This window comes from Hippopotamus amphibius, chromosome 14 (assembly GCF_030028045.1).
Source record: "Hippopotamus amphibius kiboko isolate mHipAmp2 chromosome 14, mHipAmp2.hap2, whole genome shotgun sequence".
NCBI lineage: Eukaryota > Metazoa > Chordata > Mammalia > Artiodactyla > Hippopotamidae > Hippopotamus > Hippopotamus amphibius.
Genome location: NC_080199.1, coordinates 16,155,262 through 16,179,070, shown reverse-complemented (window position 1 = coordinate 16,179,070; position 23,809 = coordinate 16,155,262). Strand labels below are relative to the sequence as shown.

General features: G+C 38.1%; 1 protein-coding gene across 1 annotated transcript in view; it reads left to right on the top strand.

Moving 5' to 3' along the window:
* LOC130835640 (ATP-binding cassette sub-family C member 4-like) overlaps window positions 1-23,809 on the top strand; it is a 172,775-nt gene that overhangs the window by 124,307 nt on the left and 24,659 nt on the right. Inside the window, exon 27 of the mRNA XM_057707278.1 lies at window positions 4,817-4,906. Within this exon, the coding sequence (XP_057563261.1) occupies window positions 4,817-4,906 (90 nt within the window). The remainder of the gene's footprint in view (window positions 1-4,816; window positions 4,907-23,809) is intronic.

The following is a 23,809-nucleotide window of genomic DNA, read 5'->3' as shown; positions in this document are numbered from 1 at the left end:
GAGTCATGGGCTAACAAGTGTCAGGGGAAGATACTCAAAACCTTACCCCTCCCCAGCCAAGAGCCCTTTCTCAGTACAATGTCTTGCTGGCTGCGGAGGTGGAGAAAATCTGTTGGTTTGGTTACTTGAAGTTACTTGTCTAAGTGCAGAAAGCTTACATCCCTCTTCCCCCAAATGAGTAAGAAGCATGTTGCTTGTGTCTCAACATCCCAATTTAGGGAACCTAGGAAGCTAAGTACAGACTCTTCAAAGAGTGTCTCGGTGCTGCTTCTTTGAGTTGCCTCCTCTTAGATGAGCCAGGCCCACCTCATCTTCCCTGACTCCCTGTGGTCCTGGGAGCAGCAGCGGACTTCCAGGGATGTCTCCCTTTCTCTCTCCCAGGTTCATCCCTGTCACTCTTGACCCCACCATGAGCAGGTCAGAATTGGGGGAGATGTGATAGCAGCAAGGACCTGCATAGCAACCAGAGGCAGGGGGGTGGTGGCATAGACCATCCATCCTGGAGTCCTGGGGGGAACTTCCAAGAACAAATACTGTGGGCATAAGGAGGTACTCCTTAATTTGTGTTCAGAATTTCAGGAACAAACAAAAAATGAAAGTACTTCCTAGATAATTTCCTTAAACAGAACAGGTAGCTGAAGTGTATGTGTCCTTTGTGCTCAGGAGCTTAAGTAGTTATGTATGTTCTCCAGAAAGAACACTAAGGTGAGGTTATATTCTGGGAGTAGCTTGCTTATCTGGAAGGATCTGGAAAAATGGATTTCAGAACTTCTTTGAATGATTTTCTACACCTAGAGCCCCTTATCCTATTGGCACAAAGAAAATGTTTTTCTTGAAGAGGGATTCCATGCAAGTTCAGTATTTATGATTGCAGCCCAATGGTTGGCACAGATAAACAGCCATCATCTTTACCATGATTAAACAGATTCATTTTTTATATTTAATAGATTTTTTTAAAAAATCAAAGCAAAAGCTAAGTACTTTTTAAACAGCCCACTCTGCACTTTTGATATTTTCATTCCTTGAGTTTTCTTCGCTAGGTTGAAGAAGGTGAACCAGAGCTGTCTCTCTAAGAGCTCTCCCTGATTGCTTGGTTTTCTTTCCCTTTTTTTCTTGTTGAGAACAAAACTCAAAGAGAGGAGGTGGCTATGCTGTTCCTAGTAAAGAAACACAACTGGGTTCTAGCCCAATGCAGTTGGCCCTTTGTTTCTGACACTGAAGTCATCATTAAATCCCTTGGAACTGCTCCCTGGGAGCCCCTGAAAGAGGATTTTACAGGATTTAAATCCTTTTTCCTTTGTTGGCGAACAATGTCCTTTTCTTCTAAATATGGATAATGATGGGTGTATTCAGAGGCTACAGGATTAAAAAAAAGAAAAATAAGAAAACCAAGATTTAAAGTGACTTCAGATGATTCTCTTATTCTTGAAACAGGGAGATGAGCTGCCCTTTTAAGAAAGGTCATCAGATTAGAAATGAGAACATAACTCTTAAGACTGAAGGAAACACAGCAGTAGCTATTCAGATTAGAAATGAGAACATAGCTCTTAAGACTGAAGGAAATACAGCAGTAGCTATTCTTGATATACTTTAGCAGAGGCCAGTTTCCTGATTTGGGACTGAAATGATTAGGGTGAAGATTGTGCTTTATCTGCCTCATTTGTAACCACTTGTATGGCTTTTGGTCTTGGCCCTGGGTCATTTTAAGTGTAAGTTTTGTGGGTGGGGCTTCTTTGTAAGATAGTGACAGTCTTGTGTTGCAGCAGCATATACAGAAGGTCCGATAAGACTGAAGTTTAGTCTTGCAGTTGTGTTGAGGGATTATCAATTTACTACTCTAAATGCTCTGATTCAGGGTGGCTATTTTTGGGTCACATGCCTAATATGAACTTGTTATGTGCTAGTAATAAAGGAAAAACTTACTCCTGAATACGGTACAAAGGATTAAATTAAAAAGTATAAACTTTGAACCATGATGAAAAATAGTTTTGAAACTAATGCTCCATTTAAAATATTACATTGAAAAACAGTGTTTGTTTCCCTGAGTCTGCTGTGCCAGCTCTTATTAAATGAGGTTTAATTGTGAACCTTCAGAAAAAAAATATGCGTGGGCCAATAAATTTAGTGTATATTTACAATGAAGATTGTATGTTCTACCATAAATCTCTACACTTAAGTGTTCTGCCTCAAGCATTTTTACAATACTTATTGATAAGATTAGTTTACTAACTTCATTGCTTGGAGGTGAGTACTGTAAATAATAATATCTATCAGAAATGATCATTAATTTGACCCTTATCTGCCCTTGAGATATGTGTCTACTGTGAGGACTTTTATTACCTTTTGAAGCTAATACAGTGGTTTCTAGTTTGGCAAGTGATGAAAGTAAAATGAATAGAAACCAAAATGAACACTGTGCATAAAACACATTGACATATTAAAATAGACATTGTTCACAAATTGCCTGCTGGCTTTCAAGAAAAACATAGCTTCTATCAGTTAATGTTATAATAAATCATTCTTTTATTTCAAATTTTTATTGAAATTTTACTCATTTTGAAATATATATTTGGCATGTCATAACAGAGAAATACTCTTATTTACTGAACTATGTTCTTCCGTTTAATACTGCTAAATAAATACTTGTAATTGCCCAATATGTCCTTTTAAGACTGACAGTATAGACTTAAGTGGGGACGCTTACTGTAATGGGCAGTAATTAAACTTAAGTTTTTTTTTCTTTTTATGACAATCAGCAGTGCTTTCTTGATAATTAGCAGAACCTCCTTAAGGCCTGAAGAATGTCTGAGGTCTCTCAGCATGAAGCAGCTGCAGGCATCTGTCAGAGGCTCAGAAATGAGAGACTCCTCTCTCTGCAAAGGATCTCACTTTAGTCCCCTAGTTTTTGGAGAGCTTCATCCTCTTCAGGGAGTTTCCTGAAGAGAAGAAGATGAGGGAGGTGACAATAGAAAGAGGCCCTGATTATGAAATAGATGATTAAAAAAAGACTTTAAATGGGGTCCCTGTGCCTGTTCTCTTGAACCACCGAGACCACTGTTCCCAAAGGTGCTAATCATGTGAGCCCTTTCATCGCTCAAGGAAGGACTAAAGGTCTGTCATTTAAAAACAAAGCATTTTTGTTTTTGTTTTTTGTAGATTAACTCAGGTAACTCCTCTATAGAGTGTACTTTGAAAACCAGGTTGACACTTCAAGCCTTACACCTCATACAGGATGTGAATTTGCTCTATGAGAGGAACCTGAAGCGAAAAACATTCAGGTCACATAAGCCATGATGGGCAGTGAAACGTTCCCGTCGTTGTTTTAAGCAGAGACCTTGTCTCACTTCCCCCAGTTGGACTCAAAGCTGGTTCATTAACCTAGGCTCTTTCAGGCCCTTTAGCTCCTCAGACACCAGTCCTTGAAGAGTCTCTTATTTGGGGACCCAGAGTAGAATCCAGGTTTAGAGCCTTGGGGGGAAGGTGGAGGAGAGTCAGAGGAGAGGGAGGAATACTGGGGAGCAGCCTCCCCTCTCCTGGCCACGATGTTTGTGTAAACCTCATGGAAACAGCTAAAGGAAGAGAAATTGCCCGCATGTTGGAATCTTAGAGTTGATAATTACAAAGAATAAAAACTTTTTAATACAAATCTGCAGTGGAATGATGGTTATTCCTCTGACAAGGACTAACCATTGCTTAGATGGTTGTTTAGTCTTTGATCCTGAACTCCAGAGTTTTAAGGGAGACCTTAAATTTCGATCTCGGGGCTTTTCAGTAATCATTTTGAAATGTTATATGAGAGAGTCACTTTTAACGCTTGGAGGCATATCAGTCACTTAATCAACTTTGTGCACATAATGCTCCTTTTATCTTTTTTAATTTTGGATTTTGCTTTGAGATATGTCTTTTTTTGTTGGCACACCGTGTGTCTTCTGCGTCCATTTCTTTCTCACCAGACTTAAAACTAAGGCAATAGGGAAAGAAGACACGGGAAGTTCTCGTCTTTATTCTTCTTCATGACTGGAGAAAAAGAAATGTCTCTCCTTTTCATCTTTCTTCTCAGGCTTTTGTGAAGTGAGGAGGCACAGTCCAGCCCCCAGGCCAGGCGGGATTGGAGGCTAGTGATTCCCTGCAGCAGGTCCCGGGCACATGTGGGAGAATCAGATCCCCTCTTGTTCCCACATGTGTGCATCCCCTTGTTCTACCCCCTTCACTGAGAGGAGCCAGTTGGGCCCTTCTCCGCTGCCCATACTCTTGTGGCCTGGCTTACTAGAGCCTTCCAAGAGGGGAGTCTCCGTTTCGCCCAGTCCTGTGGAGGTCCTGCAATCAAATCCCGCTGGCTTTCAAAGTCTGATTCTCTGCAGATTCCTCCTCCTGTTGCTGGACTTCCAGGTTGGGAAGCCTAACGTGGGGCTCAGAACCCTCACTGTAGTGGGTGGACTTCTGTGGTATAACTGTTCTGCAGCTTGTGAGTCACCCACCCAGCATTTATGGGATTTGATTTTAACGTGATTGCGCCCCTCCTACCGTCTCATTGCGGCTTCTCCTTTGTCTCTGGATGTGGGGTGTCTTTTTTGGTGAGTTCCAGTGTCTTTCTGTTGATGATTGTTCAGCATTTAGTTGTAATTCCGGTGCTCTTGCAAGAGGGAGTGAGCGCACGTCCTCCTACTCCGCCATTTTAATCCTATTGACTCGTGACCTTAGTATTAATGATTATAGTGAATTTTGGTTTTTTTTGCATTTTAATTCTGTTCTGTAAGATTTTGAACAAAATGAAGAGAGGTTAAGGTAATGATATTCCCTATTTTGTGGCATTTAGGAACCTGTTTTATTCACCGCAACAATGAGGAAAAATCTGGATCCCTTTAATGAGCATACGGATGAGGAGCTGTGGAATGCCTTAGAAGAGGTAATGTGCTAAATGTAATTAACTTGTTAGAATCAGTATATGTGTATGTACATTCATAACATTGCAGGTAATTATGGGGAGCTTATTGGTTTAACTGAGTTTACCTCCTAGGAGAACATTGATGACCGGGGTACATGTGTAAGTTACAATGTGTATATTACTGGGGATGAAAACCAACAATGTGATGCCTCCTGTTTCTATTTTAGCTCTTTCCCCTAGAAGCCAAAGCAACTAGACACATTATCTTGTCCCTAGCAGAGCACTAAACTAGGTGTTAAAATTATGGGTTCAAATTCTACTAGTGACCTAGTGAATTAATTACCTTAATTACCCTGCAACATTCATTTTATTCCTCTGGTCTTAGGGAGCGTCTACTAAGTGGAGACAATAATAGTTTTCATTATTAACTGAAAGACTCATGAGATCATACCAATAAAATGCTGTGAATTTTCATAAGAAAGTGTTTATAAAGGTAAATTATGCAGCTAGAATGTGGTAATAATGTTTATTGGAAATCCTGTCATTTTAATGCTGCAAAGTGAATGCAGGTAACAGAACCCTGGATGTTTTGCTCAGTTTTTATAGTGATAAGTTCATTTCTAGAGAATGTTCCATTATTTGTGTAGTGTTTTCCTTTGGACCACTTCTTTGAATTTCCTTACCCTTACATGAAAAGGATTTTGACTGGTAAGGTACTGCTTGTTTGTATATTTTAATACTAATTGTTTTGTGTATTTACCCTAGTTTTGAAAATTGATTCTGAGTTAATGATAGCAGGAACTGTATCTCGACCTCTAAACCATAGACAGATTTTTTTTTTAATGTTTATTTTTATTTATTTATTTTTTAAGAACTTTTATTGAGATACAGTTGACATACAATAAACTGCATATATTTAAAGTGCACAATTTGGTATTTTTTTTCTTATTAGTAATGTATATATGGCAATCCCAATCTGCCAATTCATTGACCCCCAATCCTCCCCGCTTTCCCCACTTGGTGTCCATATGTTTGTTCTCTACATCTGTGTATTTCTGCCTTACAAACCAGTTGATATGTACCATTTTTCTATATTCCACATATATGTGTTAATATATGACATTTGTTTTTCTCCTTCTGACTCACTTCACTCTGTATAACAGTCTCTAGGTCCATCCATGTCTCTAAAAATGTCCCAATTTAATTGCTTTTTACAGCTGAGTAATATTCCATTGTATATATGTACCACATCTTTTTTATCCATTCATCTGTTGATGGACATTTAGGTTGCTTCCATGTCCTGCCTATTGTAAATAGTGCTGCAATGAACATTGGAGTGCATGTGTCTTTTTGAATTATGATGTTCTCTGGGTATATACCTAGCAGTGGGATTGCTGGGTCATATGGTAACTCTATTTTTAGTTTTTCAAGGAACCTCCATACTGTTCTCCATAGTGGCTGTATCAATTTACATTCCCTCCAAGAGTGCAAGGGGTTTCCCTTTTCTCCACACCCTCTCCAGCATTTACTGTTTGCAGATTTTCTGATGATGCCCATTCTAACCGGTGTGAGGTGATACCTCATTGTAGTTTTGATTTTCATTTCTGTAATAATTAGTGATGTTGAGCAGCTTTTCATGTGCCTCTTGGCCATCTGTTTGTCTTCTTTGGAGAAATGCCTATTTAGGTCTTCTGCTCATTTTTTGATTGGGTTGTTTGTTTTTTTGACATTGAGCTGGATGAACTGTTTTTATATTTTGAAGGGTTAATCCTTTGTTGATTCATTTGCAAATATTTTCTCCCATTCTGAAGGTTGTCTTTTTGTCTTGCTTATAGTTTCGTATAAGCTGTGCAGAAGCTTTGAAGTTTCATTAGGTCCCACTTATTTATTTTTGTTTTTATTTCCATTACTCTAGGGGGTGGATCAAAAAAGATCTTGCTATGATTTATGTTGAAGAGTGTTCTTCCTATGTTTTCCTCTAGGACAAAGACAGACTTTTAATTCCTCATAGCACCTGGCTCAGTCTTTTCAAAATGAAGCAGTTAATAATAGGTACTAAATGTTTGATTAATTTCTTCAGTTCAGAGGTGTGGTTTATTTCTTTAAAAGAAATTGTGTTTTTTTTTTTCTTGTTGTTTTGCACAAATCCCATGACCAATTGTTCACATTGTTGCTCTTTTGAATTGGTGCATTTTGTCATTTACTGTCACCCTTCCAGAGATAGCGCTGAGATCTTTAATATATAGATGAGCTTTGGCTGTGAGCAAGCAGATTTAGAGGCCTGACAATTTCCTTCCAGTAATTCTAGTTTCTGAAGGCATGTCGGCACTGAGTTTGTACAGACCCACCGTGCTTTCCAGCAACTGTGGGGATTTTATTTTCCTAAAGCAGATCAATTGTTTCACCTTCTTTTACTAGAGAAGCAGTACACCTCTGATTTCATTTAATATTGTGAGTCTTTCTATAGTGAAATTCTGGACGAGAAGAGGTGGGGAGAGCAGTTAACCTTCAAATATGAAGAAAGGTAGGATGATCCACTGCTCTTAAACTCATAGGGTAAATTTAATGGTGAAATTGTCACATACTTTAAAAAAAACTGGAAACATGGGTACCTTATTTTCCTGTTTGTTTCCAAACTTGCAATCTCTCTTCACAGATCCTCAGGTAGTAAAATTATTCTAGAATTTTAGAACACATTGTTCCATGGACAGAGAAGAAACGCTACTTTGGAGACAAATTCTGTTAAAAACTATCTTAGAACTTGGCTCTAACTTATACTTAATTCATTTGTAGGAGCCAAGATTAGAGTAAAATTAGTAGCCTCTCAAATCTACAAACGATGAGATGGTAGAAGTGGCACATGATACTAAGATCTACCTTTATTGAAACTACATTTGGAACTTTCTGTAACAACAAATGTGTTTATTTCACGAAATGAGATGTGTGGTTTCTATGTATTCCTTTTAGAATTGACCCTGTTACTTTAGTGATGTCTCTTAGTGAGAAATTATCCCATCATTGTGTTTCTCTAGGAATTGTTTATGACTTTTGTGTGTTTTTCAGTGAAGGATTTGGTTGAAAAACGTACACAGGTCATGAAGAAGTAGTTCCTAGAGAAACAGAGTAAGAGATGAAACCACCCCCAGTCATTGGTTTATAAATGTGCCAAACTGATAATATGAACCCAAACTCATAGACTTGGCCTGAGCCTGAGTAAGAGGGCACCACTGTTTAACTTCAATCAAAAGGAAAAGGTGCTTTTCTGTCTCCTCCTCCTCCCTTAGCTGAGATGGACATTCAGAAGGGAGACAGTCATATGGATGCTGTCTGTCTCATTTGGTTATTTTTCAAGATATTCTGAAAATATGTTTTTCATATACTGAAAAATAGCCAGCCTACTGTAAACTGAAGAAAGTTCATCAGAAAGTAATCTGAATAGGGCACCTAAAAGGCAAGTGCAGTTCTACAAATATAACGTAAATTACTGAAGATGAAATAACTGAAAAGATGAAGATAACTGAACATGAAACAGTTTATCATTCAAAGGTGAAAGGATCGCAGGAGATAAAACTCTGGAAATGAATCAGTGCTGTGTTGCTTCTGTTAAAAAATAACAAAGTAAAAACAAAACAGCTTAGATACTGGGATAAACAATTGAGTATGGTAAGTCTCGTGAAAAATGTGAAGAAATCCTCCAGTTATGTTCAACGTTGATATTACCTCTGTTAGGACGCAAGTATGGCTCCTCATACAGGAAACCAAGATACAGAAATCTGGGCATCAACAGCCTGTGCATCAGAAATCACGTGATTCAGTCCTTGCTTTGGCGACAGGTCTCATTTCCATCTCCCTGGGTCTTGTATTTAGGTGAATGGGCTCTCTCTTTACTTCATTTAATGTTGGCTCTGCTCTAGGAAAAGCTCTTCCCCATCTGTTTATTGCATTTTATTGTCTCTTTCCAGCCCACACGAGCATTTCGTTTTGAAAAGTAAGAAGGTTCCACAAAATGTAGAAACCATCTGACATCTATGCTGACCTCCCGTGAGGGGTGCTGGCACCTGGTTGGTAGATACATTACACACAGTAGGTTAGTTTGAGAATGTTTGTGATAGAAATGGGGTGTTTTATAAGTTCAGTTTGTTATTTTCAGTTTTGTTGTAGTTTATTATTTTCCCATGCTCAAAAACAATCTGAAGCATTTTATAGTGGGATGTATATTTTATTTTTTTTTAAATTGGGGTACAGTTGCTTTGCAATGTTGTGTTAGTTTCTGGTGTACAATGAAGTGAATCAGCTATACGTATACATATATCCCCTCCCTCTTGGTATCCTCCCCCCTTCCCCGCCATCCAACCCATCTAGGTCACCACAAGGCACCAAGCTGAGCTCCCTGCAGTATGCAGCAGGTTCCCACTATCTATTTTACACATGGCAGTGCACATACGTCAAGCCCAGTCTCCCAATTCATCCCACACCACCCCCTGCTGTGTCCATACGTGCATTCTCTATGTCTGTGTCTCTCTTCCTGCTCTGCAGATAGGTTCATCTGTACCATTTTTCTAGATTCTACATATATGCGTTAATATACGATATTTGCTTTACTCTTTCTGACTTACTTCACTCTGTAGGACAGTCTCTAGGTCCAACCATGTGTCTTCAGATGGCACAATTTCATTCTTTATCATGGCTGAGTAATATTTCATTGTGTATATGTACCACATCTTCTTTATCCATTCCTCTGTTGATGGACTTTTAGGTTGCTTCCTTGTCTTGGCTGTTGTAAATAGTGCTACAGTGAACATTGGAGTGCATGTACCTTTTTGAATTATAGTTTTCTCTGGGTGTATACCCAGGTGGAATTGCTGGGTCATATGGTAGTTCTATTTTTAGCTTTTTAAGGAACCTCCATACTGTTCTCCATAGTGGCTGTACCAATTTACATTCCTTCCAACAGTGTGGGAGGGTTCCCTTTTCTCCACACCCTCTCTAGCATTTATTGCTTGCAGATTCTTTGACGATGGCCATTCTGACTGGTGTGAGGTGATACCTCATTGTAGTTTTGATATGCATTTCTCTCAAAATTAGCAACGCTCAACATTTTTTCATGTGCCTGTTGACCATCTGTATGTCTTCTTTGGATAAATGCCTGTTTAGGGCTCCTGTCCATTTTTTTGATTGGGTTCTTTGTCTTTTAATATTGAGCTATGTGAGCTGTTTGTATATTTTGGAGACAAATCCCTTGTCAGTTGCTTCATTTGCAAATATATTCTCCCATTCTGAGGGTTGTCTTTTCATCTTGTTTATGGTTTCCTTTGCTGTGGAAAAGTTTTTATGTTTCATTAGGTCCCATTAGTTTATTTATGTTTTTATTTTCATTACTCTAGGAGTTGCATCAAAAAAGATCTTGCTGCGATTTATGTCAGAGTGTTCTGCCTTTGTTTTCCTCTAAGAGCTTTATAGAGTCCGGCCTTACATTTATGTCTTTAATCCACTTCAAGTTTATTTTTGTGTATGGTGTTAGGGAGTGTTCTAATTTCATTCTTTTACATGTCCAGTTTTGCAGCACCACTTATTGAATGAAGAGACTGTTTTTTCTCCATTGTATATTCTTCTTTTATATTTATTTACTTATTTGTTTGGGGCTGGGTCTTAGTTGCAGCAAGCAGGCTCCTTAGTTGCAACTCGCTGGCACCTTAGTTGTGACTCCAGGGCTCCTAGTTGTGGCATGCGAACTCTTATTTGCAGCATGCATTCCCTGACCAGGGATCAAACCGAGGCCCACTACATTAGGAGTGAAGAGTCTTATCCACTGTGCCACCAAGGAAGTCCCTCCATTGTATAATCTTGCCCCCTTTGTCATAAATTAGGTGACCATAGATCTGTGGGTTTATCTCTGAGCTTTCTTTCCTTTTCCATTGATCTATATTTCTGTTTTTGTGCCAGTACCTACTGTCTTGATGATTGTAGTTTTGTAGTGTAGTCCAAAGTCAGAGAGCCTGATTCCTCCAGCTCTGTTTTTCTTTCTCAATATTGCTCTGGCTATACAGAGTTCTCTGTGTTTCCATACAAATTATACAATTCTTTGTTCCAGTTCTGTGGAAAATTCCATTGGTAATTTAACAGGGATTGCTTTGAATCTGTAAATTGCTTTGGGTAGTATAGTCATTTTAACAATATTGATTCTTCCAATCCAAGAACATGGAGTATCTCTCCATCTGTTTTTGTCATCTTGATTTCTTTCGTCAGTGTCTTATACTTCTCTGAGTACAGGTCTTTTGCCTCTTTGGATAGGTTTATTCCTAGGTATTTTAATCTCTCTTTCCGACCTTTCATTGTTAGTATATAGGAATGCAAGATTTCTGTGTGTTAATTTTGTATCCTGCAACTTTACCAAATTTATTGATTAGCTCTAGTAGTTCTCTAGTGGTATCTTTAGGATTTTCTATGTAGAATATCATGTCATCTGCAAATGGTGACAATTTTACTTCTTCTTTTCCAATGTGTATTCCTTTTATTTCTTTTCCTTCTCTGATGTTGTAGCTAGGACTTCCAAAACTATGTTGAATAATAGTGGTGACAGTGGGCATCCTTGTCTTGTTCCTGATCTTAAAGAAAATGCTTTCAGTTTTTCACCACTGAGAGTAAAGTTTGCTGTGGGTTTGTTGTATATGGCCTTTATTATGCTGAGATAGGTTTCCTCTATGCCCACTTTCTGGAGAGTTTTTATCATAAATGGGTGTGGAATTTTGTCAAAAGCTCTTTCTGCATGTATTGAGATGATCATATTGTTTTTATTCTTTAGTTTGTTAATATGGTGTATCAGGTTGATTGATTTGCATATATTGAAGAATCCTTGCATCCCTGGGATAAATCCCACTTGTTCATGGTGTATGATCATTTTAACATGTTGTTGGATTCTATATGCTAGTATTTTGTTGAGGATTTTTCTATGTTTATCTGTAATATTGGTCTGTAATTTTCTTTTTTGTGATATCTTTTTCTGGTTTTGGTATCAGGGTGATGGTGGCCCCATAAAACGAGCTTGGGAGTTTGAGAAGGATGGGTGTTAGCTCTTCTTTAAATGATTGATAGGATTCACCTGTGAAGCTCTCTGGTCCTGGACATTTGTTTGTTGGAAGATTTTTAATTGCAGTTTCAGTTTTATTACTTGTGATTGGTTTGTTCGTATGTTCTGTTTCTTCCTGGTTCAATCTTGGAAGTTTGTACCTTTCTAAGAATTTGTCCATTTCTTTCAGGTTGTCCATTTTATTGGCATATAGTTGTTTGTAGTAGTCACTCACGATCCTTTGTATTTGTGTGTTTTCCACTGTAACTTCACCTTTTTCATTTCTAATTTCATTGATTTGAGTCCTCTCCCTTTTTTTCTTGATGAGTCTGGCTGAAGCTTTATCAATTCTGTTTAACGTCTCAAAGAACCAACTTTTAGTTTCATTGATTTTTGCTGTTGTTTTCTTCTTTTCTATTTCATTTATTTATGCTAGGATTATTATGAACTCTTCTACTAACTTTGTGTTTTGTTTATTTATCTTTCTCTAGTTGCTTTAGTGTAAGGTTAGGTTCTTTGAGATTTTTCTTGTTTCTTGATCTAGGATTGACTTGCCATAAATTTCCCTCTTAAGACCGCTTTTGTTGCGTCCCGTAGATTTGGGGTCATTGTATTTTCATTGTCATTTTTTTCTACATATGTTTTGATTTCCTCTTTGATTTCTTCAGTGATTGCTTGGTTATTTAGTAGCATATTGTTTAGCCTCCATGTGCTTTTGTTTTTTAGGGGGTTTTTTCCTGTAATTGATTTCTAATCTCATAGCCTTGTGGTCAAAATGCTGCTTGATATGATTTCAATTTTCTTAAATTTACTGAGGCTTGATTTGTGACCCAAGATATGATCTATCCTGGAGAATGTTCCATGTGCACTTGAGAAGAAAGTGTCTTCTGTTGTTTTCAGATGGAATGTTCTATAAATGTCAATTAAGTTTATCTGGTCTATTATGTCATTTAAAGCTTGTGTGTCATTTATTTTTTGTTTGGATGATCTGTCCATTGGTGTAACTGAGGTGTTAAAGTCCCCCACTATTATTGTGTTACTATCAATTTCCTCTTTTATGGTGTTAACATTTCCCTCATGTTTTGAGGTGTTAAATTCCCCCACTATTATTGTGTTACTATCAATTTCCTCTTTTATGGTGTTAACATTTCCCTCATGTTTTGAGGTGTTCACATGTTGGATACATATATATTTAGAATTGTTATGTTTTCTTCTTAAATTGATCCCTTTATCATTATATAGTGTCCTTCCTTGTCTCTTGTAGCAGTCTTTACTTTAAAGTCTAGTGTATCTGATAGGAGTATTGCTACTCCAGCTTTCTTTTCATTTCTATTTGCATAGAATATCTTTTTGCATCCCTTCACTTTCAGTCTGTATGTGTCCCTAGGTCTGAAGTGGATCTCTTGTAGACAGCATGTATATAGGTCTTGCTTTTGTATGCATTCAGCCAGTCTATGTCTTTGGTTGTAGCATTTAACCAATTTACATTTAAGGTAATTATTGATATGTATGTTCCTGTATCATTTTCTTCATTGTTTTGGGTTTATTTTTGTATGTCTTTTTCTTCTTCTTCTCTTGTGTTTCCTGCCTAGAGAAGTTCCTGTAGCATTTATTGTAAAGCTGGTTTGGTGATGCTGAATTCTCTTAGCTTTTCCTTGTCTGTAAAGCTTTTTATTTCTCCATCAAATCTGAATGAAATGCTTGCTGAATAGAGTAATCTTGGTTGTAAATTTTTCATTACTTTACATATATCATGCCACTCCCTTCTGGCCTGCAGAGTTTCTGCTGAAAAATCAACTGATAACCTTATGGGTATTCCCTTGTATGTTATTTTTTGCTTTTTCCTTGCTGCTTTTAATATTTTTTCTTTGAATTTAAGTTTTGTTAGTTTGATTAATATGTGTCTTGGTGTATTTCTCCTTGGGTTTATCCTGTATGGGACTCTCTGTGCTTCTTGGACTTGGGTGGCTATTTCCTTTCCCATGTTAGGGAAGTTTTTGACTAGATTTTCTTCAGATATTTTCTCAGACCCTTTCTCTTTTTCTTCTTCATCTGGGACCCCTGTAATTTGAATGTTGGTGCATTTAATGTTGTTCCAGAGGTCTCTGAGACTGTCCTCATTTCTTTTCATTCATTTTTCTTGCTTCTCAGCAGTTATTTCCACCGTTCTATCTTCCAGCTCACTTATTCATTCTTCTGCCTCAGTTATTCAGCTATCCATTCCTTCTAGTGTATTTTTCATTTCAGTTATTGTGTTGTTCATTACTGTTTGTACTTTAGTTCTTCTAGGTCCTTGTTAAACATTTCTTGTATTTTCCCAATCTGTGCCTCCATTCTATTTCCCATATTTTGGATCATCTTTACTATCATTCCTCTGAATTATTTTTCAGACAGGTTGCCTATTTCCTCTTTATTTATTTGGTCTTGTAGGTTTTTACCTTGCTCCTTCATTTGTAACATAATTTTTTGTCATCTCATGTTTACTGATGAGTGTGGTTGTCTTCCCGTTTTGCTGGTTGTTTGGCCTGAGGCATCAAGCACTGAAGTTTGCAGGCAGTTGGGTGGAGCTGGGTCTTGGTGCTGAGATGAGGACCTCCGGGAGACTTCACACTGATTAATATTCCCTGGGACCTGAAGTTCTCTGTTAGTCCACTGGTTTGGACTCTGCACTCCCACCACAGGAGCTCAGGCCCAACCCCTGGCCTGGGATCCAAGACCCTGCAAGCTGGATGCTACAGCAAAAGAAAAAGAAACAAACAAACCAAAAAAGCAACAAACAGAAGAGAGTAGAGCAATAACAAAGAGTAAAAAATAAGATAAAATTTAAAAAATAAAAAATATATTAGATAAAATAGCAATAAAAGTGAAAAAACAACAAAACAGAAGCACAACAGCAATAATAATCATAATTATAATCATAATCATAATAAAATGAAAAGTTCCCTGGTGCCTCCTCTATCAGTGTCCTTGCCCCCACGGTGAGCTGCAGCCTCCCTCCACCTCACCAATAGGTCTACAAGACCTGCAGATACATCTCTGAACCCACTGTGTCAGCCCCAACTTTGCATGTGCTCCTCTCACCAGCATCTGTTCCTGGAGCTGGCTCAAAGCACACATAGGCCAGCCTGGCCAGAGGAGGCCCTGTCAGATTTGGTGCTCAGGCTGTCAGGACCTTTGTGGCCAGAGGAGGCTTTGGCAGAGGCAGGGCTTGGGCCCAGGATCTGCATGCTGGAAAAGCCCTTACTGTGCGGGGGTCGGGGGGCGTGGCTCAGGCCTGGGGACCCACATGGCTGGAGGGGGCTCTCAGGGGAAGGGTTCAGGCCCAGGACCTCAGTAGGCTTGCCAGGCCAAGTGGACGGGGGTGACACTGGCCACATTCCCCTCGAATTCCCCAATCCCCTGAAGGTGAGTGGGCTCCACCAAGCATGGGAGCCTCTCCCCTCCCCCAACCCCCCCTTCCTGTCTCCACTTTCTTCCCTCCCTCCTTCCCTCCCACGTCCTACCTGGTCGCACAAGGATTCCTCTCATCCCCTTAGGTGTAAGTGATCTAGTTGTGAGGAGAAGTGAACTCCACGTCTTCCTACTCTGCCATCTTTTCTCTGTCCCTCTGGGATGTATAGTTTTGAATAGTGTTATTTGCTCCATTTTCCTTAAGTTATAATTTTAAAGTGTTTTCTACAGTTTAAAGTATAATGTGATGATATCTTGGAACCAGTTAATTGTTATAAGGAATATATTTCTTTTACAATGATATTTAATAAGAAAATAGTATTATATATAAATTATCAATCTATATGGATTTATTTTTTAATTTATAAGAACAGATATGTCACAGATGAGAGTCACTTGTGGCTTTATTTATACAGCCAGAAAATATCTTTTGAGAGCTGTTTAGACAGACATTGTTACAGATTCTGGGGCTATTACAATCATGGAAAGAGACAAGGTCTCTACCCTTTTGGTGCTTATATTGTTATGGAGAAGATGAAAAACAAGCCAGTTTTTATGTAACAAAGTCCCAGTACTGATACATGTAAAGGAGAAAGATAAAGCAGAACATGGAGAGAGGCCAGCTGACAGCATTATTAATAATGGGCAATTGATCTCTTTGTATCAAATACTGTTGTAAATTCTACCCTCACTGGCTTAGGTTATACTCTAACCGTGTTAGGAAGTAGACACCTTTATTATTACAGTATTATAGTCTTATTTAGAGGTTAGGAAGCTAAAATAGATTAAGTTCAGAAGGTTGCCCAATTGGCAGGCCAGGCAAGCCCCCAAGTTTTTTTTTTTTTTTTAATTTTCAAATCATAGGAACGTGGAAGGAATAGTATGATAAAGACACCTAGATTCACCAGTTGTTAATACTTTTCCATATTTGCTTTCTTTCTTCTACAATCTATATGTTGCTGAACTGTTTGAAAGTAAGTTGCAGAAATTTTCATTAAGACTTGCAAGTCATCCTAAATATGTAAACATGTACGTTTTAAGAACAAGAAAATTCTCCTATGTAACATTATACTGTTTTCTCACTGAAGAAATTTATAGTAATATTACACTATTATCTAATATGCATATATTTTCAGTGTCTCCAGTTGTAACTCCTAGGTATTGTCTACTGCCTCTATTGTCTTTCTTCCATTCTATTACTTAATTATAACTTAATTATATGATTACACTACGGAAGGCCTTCATATTCATATCATTCTCATAACCATCCTGATTCATAAATGAAGAGTCCCAAAAAATAATGTTTTCTGGAAAACATTTTCACCTCACCGCCCTTATTGCTCATCAGGCATATAAGGACAACCTGAAGGAAAGTCAAAAACCAGATTAGTGATGAGATGTCATCTGAGTCAGGGGCAAGTGTGACATTATTTCTTCAAAGTTAGGGCATCAGGTTTAAAGAAGACCAGTTTACATATACAAGGATTACCAAAGTCAACTCAGAAGGAAAAGCGAGAAAAGCCTTGCCACAGTCACACTTTTGATCAGTCCCATCATATCATGAATATGTTGCACGGAAAGAATACTCAGTAAGTCCTCTTCCTTGTGGTGGAGGGGGTGGTGACCACACTGACATCTTCCATTTTGTAATTTTTGTAATTTTCAGTACAACCACTTGCATCACAATCCAAATCTTACACTTCAGATTTTGTGTACCTTTAATGCTATCACCAAATACCAATACCATATTTAATCCTAACTCAGAATTCCTGTCTCTCTGGATTGGACTCCATGAGGAGCACAATTCAGGATCACATTCATAGAAATGCTACAGCATTCAGGATCCCTGAAAACGTTGCCTATTCACCGTTGGCATTTTGTTATTTGACTTTGTAATTCTGTGTCCCCTGCTTATTGGTCATCACTCATCAATCTGTTAGTTTCTTAATTTGAAGCGTATTTACTTTTTGTTCTTTAACTTCAAGTATAGCCTGAGTTTTGTTCTTGCTTTATAATATTTTTTGAAAACGAATATTCACTGAATTGACCCCTGCTACCCCAATGTAATTTCAGATTACCTTTGGCAGTTAAAAATTTGTTTGTTTGTTTGTTTGTTTTCTAATCTTGTGATTACAGTTTTATGAAGATAGACTAATATAACCATAAACACCACCTATACCCATAGTCTGGGGGAAATAAGATGTTATGTTGTGTCCTGTTTTTCCTGAGTTTTTATTGACTGCAGAACATTTATGACATTGAAGAAAATGCACTTGACTGGTCTGGTAGTTATAGGATTAAATTTAGGAAAGAAAAGCCAAAATAGGATCCAGGTTTACTAATGTGTGAGGTACAGTTTGCCCTGTTTGAATTTGTTGTTCTTTTTGACTTTTTTGAAATCTTTAGATCTTCCAAAATGGTAAAATGCTGGTAAGGTTATATCTTTAGAGAACCATACTTCCTGCAATAATTAAATTTTTTTTTTCTCTTTAGTATACCACTCATATGCAGAATGTACCATGGGAAACTTGACTCAACCATGAAGATCCTTTTAACTTTTCTGTTCAGACCACATTGAGAGAAATAGTTTCATTTTTTGAGAGAATTCCTTAACAATCCCAAGGTGGGATTCCTGGTAGATGTCAGGTGGCAAGGATGGGGGACACTTAGATCTTTCTGTCATGAGTTGACTCCACCATTGTTACCAAATCAGGTCTGGCTGCTTGCCAATCAAACATCAATATTTGAGAGAGAGGCAAATGTTGGTAGAAAGGAAAGTTGCTTTTAATCAGAATGCCAGCAATCTGGGGAGATGGTGGACTCAGTGTCCCCCAAAACCACCTCTGAAGATTCTGCTCGGCCATGAAAGTTTTTAAAAAGAAAACGAGAAGTAATCCCAGTTAATCGCTGAGTTGGGAGTCAGAGTCGTTGCCATCCCCCACTGTGTGCAGACGTGTGTGCAGGCCTGTCGGCTTCTTGTGATGTTTCTCTGGATGTTATCTTGTTCACACAGTTTATTCTCGAGATTACTGAAGGGGAAGCTAGGGAAGAGATCTGGTCATCTGTTGATTACTTATACTTCATTTCTACTTGTTTGATCTGTGGAAGGGACCAATAAGTTAGGCAAAGTATTTTGTGATCAAAAGATTTGAAAGATGGGCTAGGGCCCGAGATGAGTAGAGCATGGGGGTGCCTGGTTTAAGGTTACTGACAAGACACAAGGGGCCTCCCGCAGAGAGCTCTTTCCTGAAAAGAACTTCTTTATTTATTTATTTATTTATTTATTTATTTATTTTTTTTTTTTTTTTGGGGGGTACACCAGGTTCAATCATCCGTTTTTATACACATATCCCCATCTTCCCTCCCTTCCTTGACGCCCCCCCCAAGCCCCCCCCACCCTCCCCGCCCCAGTCCTCAAAGGCATCTTCCATCCTCGAGTTGGACTCCCTTTGTTATACAGCAACTTCCCACTGACTATTTTACAGTTGGTAGTATATATATGTCTGTGTTACTCTCTCGCTTCGTCTCAGTTTCCCCTTCACCCCCCGCCCCCTCCCATACCTCGAGTTCTCCAGTCCATTCTCTGTATCTGCATCCTTGTTCTGGTCACTGAGTCCAACAGTACCATTTTTAGATTCCATATATGTGAGTTAGCACACAATATTTGTCCTTCTCTTTCTGACTTACTTCACTCTGTATGACAGACTGTAGTTCTATCCACCTCATTACATATAGCTCCATCTCATCCCTTTTTATAGCTGAGTAATATTCCATGGTATATATATGCCACATCTTCTGTATCCATTCATTTGTTGATGGGCATTTAGGTTGCTTCCATGTCCTGGCTATTGTAAAGAGTGCTGCAATAAACATTATGGTACAAGTTTCTTTTGGGATTATGGTTTTCTTTGGGTATATGCCCAGGAGTGGGATTACTGGATCATATGGTAGTTCTATTTGTAGTTTTTTAAGGAACCTCCAAATTGTTTTCCATAGTGGCTGTACCAATTTACAGTCCCACCAACAGTGCAGGAGAGTTCCTTTTTCTCCACACCCTCTCCAACATTTGTTGTTTCCAGACTTTGTGATGATGGCCATTCTGACTGGTGTGAGGTGATACCTCATTGTGGCTTTGACTTGCATTTCTCTGATGATGAGTGATGTGGAGCATCTTTTCATGTGTTTGTTGGCCATCTGTATGTCTTCTTTGGAGAAATGTCTATTTAGGTCTTCTGCCCATTTGTGGATTGGGTTATTTGCTTTTTTGGTATTAAGCTTCATGAGCTGCTTGTATATTTTGGAGGTTAATCCTTTGTCTGTTGTTTCATAGGCAATTATTTTTTCCCACTCTGAGGGTTGCCTTCTAGTCTTGTTTATGGTTTCTTTTGCTGTGCAAAAGCTTTTAAGTTTCATGAGGTCCCATTCGTTTATTCTTGATTTTATTTCCATGATTCTAGGAGGTGGGTCAAAAAGGATGGCGCTTTGATGGATGTCATATAGTGTTCTGCCTATGTTTTCCTCTAGGAGTTTGATAGTGTCTGGCCTTACATGTAGGTCTTTAATCCATTTGGAGTTTACTTTTGTGTATGGTGTTAGGAAGTGTTCTAATTTCATTCTTTTGCATGTTGCTGCCCAGTTCTCCCAGCACCACTTATTGAAGAGGCTGTCTTTTTTCCATTGTATATTCTTGCCTCCTTTGTCAAAGATAAGGTGCCCATATGTGTTTGGGCTTACTTCTGAGTTCTCTATTCTATTCCATTGATCTTCCTTTCTATTTTTGTGCCAGTACCATACTGTCTTGATCACTATGGCCTTGTAGTATAGTTTGAAGTCAGGAAGCCTGATTCCACCAACTCCATTTTTCCTTCTCAAGATTGCTTTGGCTATTCGGGGTCTTTTGCGTTTCCATACAAATCGTAAGATTTCTTGCTCTAGTTCTGTGAAAAATGCCATTGGTAATTTGATCGGGATTGCATTGAATCTGTAAATTGCTTTGGGTAGTACAGACATTTTCACGATGTTGATTCTTCCAATCCAGGAACATGGTATGTCTCTCCATCTGTTTGTGTCGTCTTTGATTTCTTTCATCAATGTGTTAAAGTTTTCTGCATACAGATCTTTTGCCTCCTTAGGCAGGTTTATTCCTAGGTATTTTATTCTTTTGGTTGCAGTGGTGAATGGGAGAGTTTCCTTAATTTCTCTTTCTGCTCTTCCGTTGTTAGTGTATAGGAATGCAAGAGATTTCTGTGCATTAATTTTGTATCCTGCTACTTTACTAAACTCATCAATTAGTGCTAGCAGTTTTCCGGTAGAGTCTTTAGGGTTTTCTATATATAATATCATGTCATCTGCAAAGAGTGACAATTGTACTTCTTCTTTTCCAATTTGGATTCCTTTAATTTCTTTTTCTTCTCTGACTGCTGTGGCTAAAACTTCCAAAACTATGTTGAATAATAGTGGTGAGAGTGGACACCCTTGTCTTGTTCCTGTTTTTAGGGGGAATTCTTCCAGTTTTTCTCCATTGAGAACAATGTTGGCTTTTCGTTTTGCATATATGGCTTTTATTATGTTGAGGTAATTTCCTTCTATGCCCATTTTCTGGAGAGCTTTTATCATAAAAGGATGTTGAACTTTGTCAAAAGCTTTTTCTGCATCTATTGAAATGATCATATGGTTTTTATCCTTCAATTTGTTGATATGATGTATCACATTGATTGATTTGCATGTATTGAAGAATCCTTGCATCCCAGGGATAAACCCCACTTGATCATGGTGTATGATTTTTTTAATGTGCTGTTGCAGTCTGTTAGCTAGTATTTTGTTGAGGATTTTTGCATCTATATTCATCAGTGATATTGGTCTATAGTTTTCTTTTTTTGTGACATCTTTGCCTGGTTTTGGTATCAGGGTGGTGGTAGCCTCGTAGAATGAGTTTGGGAGTGCTCCGCCTTCTGCAATATTTTGGAAGAGTTTGAGAAGGATAGGTGTTAACTCTTCTCGAAATGTTTGATAGAATTCGCCTGTGAACCCATCTGGTCCTGGGCTTTTGTGTGTTGGGAGATTTTTAATCACTGCCTCAATTTCCATACTTGTGATTGGTCTGTTCATGGTTTCTATTTCTTCCTGGTTCAGTCTTGGAAGATTGTATTTTTCTAAGAATGTATCCATTTCTTCCAGGTTATCCAATTGATTGGCATAGAGTTGCTTGTAGTAGTCTCTCATGATCTTTTGTATTTCTGAGGTGTCCGTTGTTACTTCTCCTTTTTCCTTTCTAATTCTGTTGATTTGCATCTTCTCCCTTTTTTTCTTGATGAGTCTGGCTAATGGTTTATCAATTTTGTTAATCTTCTCAAAGAACCAGCTTTTAGTTTTATTGATTTTTCTTATGGTTTCTTTCCTTTCTTTTTCATTTATTTCTGCTCTGATCTTTATGATTTCTTTTCTTCTGCTCACTTTAGGGTTTCTTTGTTCTTCTTTCTCTAGTTGTTTTAGGTGTAAGGTTAGGTTGTTTATTCGATCATTTTCTTGTTTCTTAAGGTAGGACTGTATTGCTATAAACTTCCCCCTTAGAACTGCTTTTGCTGCATCCCATAGGTTTTGGGTTGTTGTGTTTTCGTTGTCATTTGTTTCTAGATATTTTTTGATTTCCTCTTTGATTTCTTTAGTGATTCCTTGGTTGTTTAAGAGTGAATTGTTTAGCCTCCATGTGTTTGTCTTTTTTGCAGTTTTTTTCCTGTAATTGATATCTAGTCTCATGGCGTTGTGGTCTGAGAAGATGCTTGATATGATTTCAATTTTCTTGAATTTGCTGAGGTTTGATTTGTGACCCAAGATGTGATCTATCCTGGAAAATGTTCCATGTGCACTTGAGAAGAACGTGTATTCTGTCGTTTTTGGATGGAATGTCCTATAAATATCCATTAAGTCGAGATGGTCTAATGTGTCATTTAAAGCTTGTGTGTCTTTATTTATTTTCTGTTTGGATGATCTGTCCATTGATGTAAGTGGGGTGTTCAAGTCTCCCACTATTATTGTGTTCCTGTCGATGTCCCCTTTTATAGCTGTTAGCATTTGCCTTATGTATTGAGGTGCTCCTATATTGGGGGCATAGATATTTACCATTGTGATATGTTCTTCTTGGATGGATCCCTTGATCATTATGTAGTGTCCTTCCTTGTCTCTTTTAATAGTCTTTACTTTCAAGTCTAATTTGTCTGATATGAGTATTGCTACTCCAGCTTTCTTTTGACTTCCATTTGCATGGAATATCTTTTTCCATCCCTTTACTTTCAGTCTATATGTATCCCTTGGTCTGAAGTGGGTTTCTTGTAGGCAGCATATAGAAGGTTCTTGTTTTTGTATCCATTCAGCCAGTCTGTGTCTTTTGGTTGGAGCATTTAATCCATTTACATTTAAGGTGATTATTGACATGTGTGTTCCAATTACCATTTTATGAATTGTTTTGAGTTTGTATTTGTAGGTGTTTTCCTTTTCTTGTGTTTCCTACTTAGAGAAGTTCCTTTAGCACTTGTTGTAAGGCTGGTTTGGTGGTGCTGAATTCTCTTAACTTTTGCTTGTCTGGAAAGCTTTTGATTTCTCCCTCAAATCTGAATGAGATTCTTGCTGGGTAGAGTATTCTTGGCTGTAGGTTTCTCTCTTTCAGGACTTTCAGGATATCCTGCCATTCCCTTCTGGCCTGCAGAGTTTCTGTGGAAAGGTCAGCTGTTATCCTGATGGGTTTTCCCTTATATGTTGTTTGTTGCTTTTCTCTTGCTGCTTTTAATATTTTTTCTTTGTGTTTAGTTGTCGTTAGTTTGATTAATATGTGTCTTGGTGTATTTCTCCTTGGGTTTATTCTGTATGGGACTCTCTGTGCTTCTTGGACTTGGTTAATTATTTCCTTTCCCATGTTGGGGAAGTTTTCCACTATAACCTCTTCAAATATTTTCTCAGACCCTTTCTTGTTTTCTTCTTCTTCTGGGATGCCTATAATTCGAATGTTGGTACGCTTAATGTTATCAGTGAGGTCTCTGAGACTGTCTTCTAATCTTTTTATTATTTTTTCTTTTTCCTGCTCTGTGGCAGTTATTTCCCCCATTCTATCTTCCAACTCACTTATTCGTTCTTCTGCCTCAGTCATTCTGCTGGTTATAGCATCTAGAGTATTTTTAATTTCAGTTATTTTGTTATCCATTGCTGTTTGTTTTTCTGAGTTCTTATGAACTGTTTCTTGTACTTTCTCTAATTTGTTATCGAGATTTTGTATCATTTTTACTATCATTACTCTAAATTCTTTTTCAGGCATTTTTCCTATTTCCTCCTCATTTATTTGGTCTTGTGGGTTTTTTTCTTGCTCCTTTGCCTGCATGGTGTTTCTTTGTTTCCTCATGGTTGTCCAAACTTTTGGG